Source organism: Tilletiaria anomala (assembly GCF_000711695.1).
Source record: "Tilletiaria anomala UBC 951 chromosome Unknown K437scaffold_222, whole genome shotgun sequence".
Lineage (NCBI taxonomy): Eukaryota > Fungi > Basidiomycota > Exobasidiomycetes > Georgefischeriales > Tilletiariaceae > Tilletiaria > Tilletiaria anomala.
In genome coordinates this window covers 1-5,440 of record NW_013546800.1, presented here as the reverse complement: position 1 = coordinate 5,440, position 5,440 = coordinate 1, and the positions used below count along the sequence as shown (strand labels likewise).

Sequence of the window (5,440 nt, the reverse complement as noted above, 5' to 3'; positions counted from 1 at the left end):
CTAACCCTAACCCTAACCCTAACCCTAACCCTAACCCTAACCCTAACCCTAACCCTAACCCTAACCCTAACCCTAACCCTAACCCTAACCCTAACGACACTGGGGATGCAGCGGATCAAGGGCGTAAAGTCCGTGTCAGCGCTCTGGCATTTGGAAAGGAAGAATTCGATTTCGGTAGGCTCGAAGACGGAAGGACTTACATGCACAAGGATACGTGAATACAAAAGAATAGTTCACTCAACCCAAGAGCAAAACAAAGCGTACAGCATGCAACACCCAAGAACACTGCGCAAGAGACACTGTCCGACTTTCGACGATGCGCTTCTTGCAACGGTGCGCTATTTATTTTGATGAAAGATGACTTTGGAGGACCTTGTTCCGAGACACGTTAACAATTGCAACCGCTTCCGGAACTGCAGCCGAAGTGCGTGTTCGAAGGGGAGTTTACCGTGGGGAGGTCGGCGTGATTTACATCGCTCCAGTCTCCGGAAGAGTCGTCACATCCGTCGCACGTGCAATACTCCCAGGCTGTTCGCGTTTTGGTCTCCACCCAGAGCATCGCATTTTGCTGCCACACACACGCGATACTGTTCTGGCAGTTGCAGCTTGAAGATTGACCGTACGTAGAGGTGTCGGTATAGGAGAAGCCGAAGGACGGGTTGGGCAGGACAGACTTGACGTCACCGTAGGACATTGAAGCACCAAAAGAGATTGACCAACCAACGGTCCGCGACGCGCTGTAGCCTTGGCTCCCGGAATTTTGGCCGCAGTATAGGCAGGAAGTGATTTGGGTCCACTGATTCCACCAGTTTCCTCCGCGAGTGCGCTGTCTTTCAGTCCACTTGCGCGAGTGCGTTGCGCAGGCGGGCGAGGCGGAATCAGTAGATTCGTTTCGTGCGACGAGCACCTCGGTCCAGTCGGATATGAGTTTGAAAGACTGACCGTCAGCAGTAATAACGGTCTAGCCAACAGATACGTCAGTCACATTGAGGTCGGAGATGGAGACGAAATTAGGGCTGTCTCGTGAATAAATGATGGGATCCGGCCTGAACGTTTCGTTAGTGCTGACAGGTGCCGGCGAAGCAATGGTTCCCTTCGTCGGCATGAAGAGCGCGACGGCCACGGCCACGCCAATGGACAAAGCCGCGCGCAGAGACGACTTGAACATCGTAGTGCTGGAGAAAGTATCAACATGCTGGTCAGCAAGCTTGCCCAAGGCATCGTCAATCCACTGATGACATACGTAATGGTCCTCTTGAATCGGCCCAAGAGACGACCGTTTACTTGGATAGCAAAGAGACGGTGGGGTTAAGGAGGGTAAAGAGGATGGAGATAGTTAGCGAAATCTGCATCTGTCCATCGGTTTATCAGGCTGCCTTCTATACCCTAGCTCCCCTCCTTCACCCCCAGTACCCATGTGGGAAATCGCTCATAGAAAGCAATGAGAGGAGAGACAGGCTTGACCACGCGGTTGGCAGGATCACGTTGACTCTTTCAATACGCCTTTCGTCCTTGCTAGGGCGGCGTAATCGATCTTGGGATCCTTGCTTTTGACCCCGCTGAAGCTCAATCAAAGGCGGAAGCGGGCGGCGTACACCAGTCTCAGCACTCAGCACTGCACAATACCTTGCACTCATTGCAGCGATGCGGAAATTTCCTTGTGGTGTGCGCTGATGTGCCTGGGTGTGTTCATCAGTGTTGTGTCTTCCGCGGTCGCGATTGCGCCTCTGCGCCGACGGCATTGCGCTTTCGCCTACCAGAATATGGTGGAGTCTACATGATACATATGCAATCTCGCAGCAGCACCGCAGCCACTGCTCAGCGTTCTGTGCCCCCCCTTGGCGGCTTGCACATCGAGCCCGAAAATCTGCGAAGCTATGTACATATTTTAAGAAGAAATAGACGCTCCCGGTTCCACGATCTATATGCCATGCACCACTCGACACTAGGCTTGTGTTCCATCAGGCACACATTGTCCGATCAGGTATGTACATCCCCTGTATGTATGCAGCTCCCATGTTGTTCAATTTCGTGTGTATACCCAAGAACCTGGACTGGACTGAGTCTTTGTCCCCTGGCCACATGCTCCCAACATGTAAGTGTTCTTCTTCGACAGCGTCTGGCGGTGCAGCCCCCTTGCGAGACCTGGCAGGGCCTGGCCTGTGAGATGTGAGGATGTGAGGCTTGAGATGTGAATGAGATGTGAGATGTGAGATGTGAGACTTCAGGCCTTAGGACCTCCAGGTCTAGGGACATATATAAACGGAGGTGTTTCGAGCTGCATCAGCTGCCAACCCAGAGGGGCCAACGCCGTGGGCTCGCATCTGCACTCTGAGCGTTAGATTAGCGGCTGGCGTCAAAGAGCGACTTCCGCCAACATGACTAATACTTCCACCGGCCCGAATGGGCCCGTAGCATTTGCTCTGACGCCCTATGGGTGCAACGCAACCGCTGCTGACGGTGCAGCTTTCAACAGCTGTTGCCAGCAGCTGCAAGATTTGTGGAGCTACAAGGTCGGAAAAGGCTGGTGCGGCCTCGATTCTAAGAACAACCTCACGGACTTTGAGAACTGCATGCTTGCGAAGAATGCCACTGCAATTTGCTTGAGCCCCAGCCCATCCGGATCACTCAAGAATCCGGCAGGCAAGACGAGCGCATGGCTGCTCCTCGGCCTCACACTGAGCACAGCGCTCCTTTCTATGATGACATTGGCTTGAAAACGGTATGCCTGATTTACCTAACGTCGTTAATTTAGTTGTTCATGATCTCCAAGTCCATCCTACAGCCGTCTCCTGGCATTCTATGCCGCCGACGTAATGAATGATCTAGGTGCTGTCAAGGGTCCCAATGGGTGTTGTACACAAGTTTATTACGAGAACGCATGGTAAAGCAATGGACACAGACACCCTCGGACTGAAATGTGACAGAACGCAATGCCGTTGCCCCACTGACCTACGGGGACAAAGTGTGTTGACAGTCTGCGGCGAAGTAGCACCGCTTGGGCAAGGGGAATACCGCCGTTGCTTGGCGGAGTGGTCGACTCCGCCGAGCAATGCCCTCATGTCGCCACCAGCGACAGCCCCGCTATCATCCGTACTGGCAATGAGATTTCATCGCCGAGCGCCCGGGCTGGGGAAGCGCTGGGAGAGACGCCCGTGTGAACACGCAACTCGGCTTTCACATCCTTCTCATCAACGACTGTTGCTGTTACTGTGGAGGGCGGGTTCGAGCAGCGAATCATCCTAGCGGGGCGCAATTTTCAGCACCTCAAGATATGAACATGATGCACCTGCTGTTGTTGACGAAGAAGGACCAAGCTCGCCCTTGCTGCGTTCTCCATGCACTGCCTTGTAGTAGCTAGCACGCCTGCTACAATGTCTCCTCTTTTCCGTCAATCATAAGCATAATTGAGCACAGGGAGTCGACCAGCGGCTTCGTCCATCACAAGGTTGGCATGGAGCATGTAGGTTCTAGGCGGTCTGTGCCGTGTGACCTGCGCTTACTGAGTACATACTAGTCCCTTTTGCGTCGCCGATGTAGAAGCGCAGAGAGCGAATTTTCGGGCACGTATATACGATGAACAAACGGAAGTAGCCAGATGACAAGCAAGACCAACAGTCGATGCCGTTTACTTCTGAAGCATTGGTGGACGACATGGACCCTTGCGGCTCCAGAGGCAGGCTGATCGGTGAAGGTGAGGGCGAAGCGCTAGGGTCCCCGTTCGCAGAGCGCTGACACGTTCTTTCGCCCTTGATCTCCTGCATCCTAAGTCTCGCTCCGGTACAAGCTTCATTGCTCACGCTGGGTTCTCAGCTAGCACCGGCGACGTGTGAGCAAAGCAGCGTGAGAATAGCGTCTGCAACAAAATCCGGACAGAGAGCAGAAAGTGCCGGCCCAGATGGGGATGCGATGCGAAGGTGGACCCTGGCGCTTGCTGTGGCATAATGGCGCTCTCAAACGGCTAGGCAGAATCTCAGAAAGGCGGGAGCAAGTCGAAGGAGAGAGGAGGGGTGAGACTACGCTCCTCAGGCCTCGAGGCTAAATTGCCGGCGTCACAATTGAGAGGGTGCATAGCCGCGCCGGCCTCAGCTCGCAGTTCCGGAGAGTCTTCAGTGGATCCGTCATACCAACCCCGAGCCGCTGTCGCTATTCACCGGCGGCGAACGCAAAGAGACGTCCTTCCGCGTCAACTCGATGTAGGCCAGGAAGGATGGCCAAGCGCTTATAGAAATGACCCTCGACGCCATGATTGCCGAAGTCGGCTCTCACCTCTGCTGACCAGAGACAGCTGCTCACAATGGCACGCACGATCCTGCGCAAGACTAAGATCGTCATCGCGGACGAAGCCACTACGATCCTGGACTTGAGTCGGATCAGCTCATTCAGGAGCTCATGCCCACCGCTTTCACCATTTGCAAGCTCAAAAGCGCCCCCATACAACCCAGACGGCAAGCTGCCAACGTCTCTGAAAGACTCCATCGCAGGAGAAAACCAACAGGAGTCAGCTGATGCCAACGCTGCAGCCCGCCCGAGAGGACTCAGTACGAAAGCCAGGTGGTTATGGGGCACCTACATCGTCTCGCTGTACACCCAATTCTACGGTGCAGAACTGGTCGCAAACCCCATCGGCAGCTGCAATGGCGGATCCGCTGCTAATGCAGGATCTCGATGTGAACACGTTGTCCAAGCCGCATGCACAGGCTTCGCTGTGGCGTTCGTGGCGGCAACCGTTGGAATCGACTGCTGTGTGACCATCCTGCACACCTTACTTCCTGCGCACCTTACTCGACGTTATGGCGAAGCCTGCTCCAATGCTGCTATGATCCTCTCTTTTACCTGGTGCAATATTTAGGACACGACCAACGATCACCGAAGCTGCGCGGCAAGTTTGGGGCGGCGGAAGACGACAGGCACCAGGCATGCCCGGGCACCTACTGCAGCATCTCTAAAGGCACGACAGGACACGGCTGAATGCATAAAACCGACTCGCACGATGTATTATTGCATGGAAAGGGATACTGATACAACACGTCTTCACCAAAAGGGGGTGTTCGATGAGACTGAACCACGCCGCTTATGCACAGGTTTAGCTCGCGCATTACTCGGCGAGTGACGGCCAACCGTGAGGCATTGCAAAAGAGAACACTCCGAACATTGCAATGATAGTATAGCAGAGCGATTAGAAACGTCGAGCTATTTCTCGTGCGGCTGATGCCTGCTCGTACTCCTGATGCCCATGCGAAGCATCCATCTGGACTGTCGGGAGCGAGGCCAAGCGATGAGGATCGGCTCACCGGCTGCGATTCAACGAGTATGCTGAAACCCAGTTCCCGGCTAGTCCGAAGCACTCCTTCCTTTCCTTCCTTTGTGCTATGTCTCGGCCGGGGAGCCGCATTGCTCCTCGGCTCTCTGAGTCACTCGTCCAATAGTGTTTCGGCCC

The 5,440-nt window shown here is 54.5% G+C and overlaps 3 protein-coding genes across 3 annotated transcripts; 2 read left to right on the top strand and 1 right to left on the bottom strand.

Annotated features, from left to right (window-relative positions):
• Positions 1–468: 468 nt before the first annotated feature.
• K437DRAFT_265500 (uncharacterized protein) lies at positions 469–1,168 on the bottom strand (the record flags this gene model as incomplete). The annotated part of the gene is made up of 3 exons (XM_013384319.1): positions 469–544; positions 582–937; positions 986–1,168. 3 exons carry the CDS (start codon positions 1,166–1,168, stop codon positions 469–471), a joined length of 615 nt encoding a protein of 204 aa, XP_013239773.1.
• Positions 1,169–2,289: 1,121 nt separating this feature from the next.
• On the top strand, positions 2,290–2,890 carry K437DRAFT_296968 (uncharacterized protein). The gene is made up of 2 exons (XM_013384318.1): positions 2,290–2,722; positions 2,786–2,890. Exon 1 carries the CDS (start codon positions 2,379–2,381, stop codon positions 2,715–2,717), a length of 339 nt encoding a protein of 112 aa, XP_013239772.1. The 5' UTR covers positions 2,290–2,378; the 3' UTR covers positions 2,718–2,722; positions 2,786–2,890.
• Positions 2,891–4,297: 1,407 nt separating this feature from the next.
• On the top strand, positions 4,298–4,971 carry K437DRAFT_265498 (uncharacterized protein; the record flags this gene model as incomplete). Its single annotated transcript, XM_013384317.1, has 2 exons — positions 4,298–4,790; positions 4,853–4,971. The coding sequence occupies 2 exons, from the start codon at positions 4,298–4,300 to the stop codon at positions 4,969–4,971; spliced, it is 612 nt and encodes a 203-aa protein (XP_013239771.1).
• Positions 4,972–5,440: the final 469 nt, after the last annotated feature.

Coding starts and splice junctions, on each gene's coding strand:
- K437DRAFT_296968 (XM_013384318.1), top strand. CDS start 2,379: ATGACTAATACTTCCACCGGCCCGAATGGGCCCGTAGCATTTGCTCTG.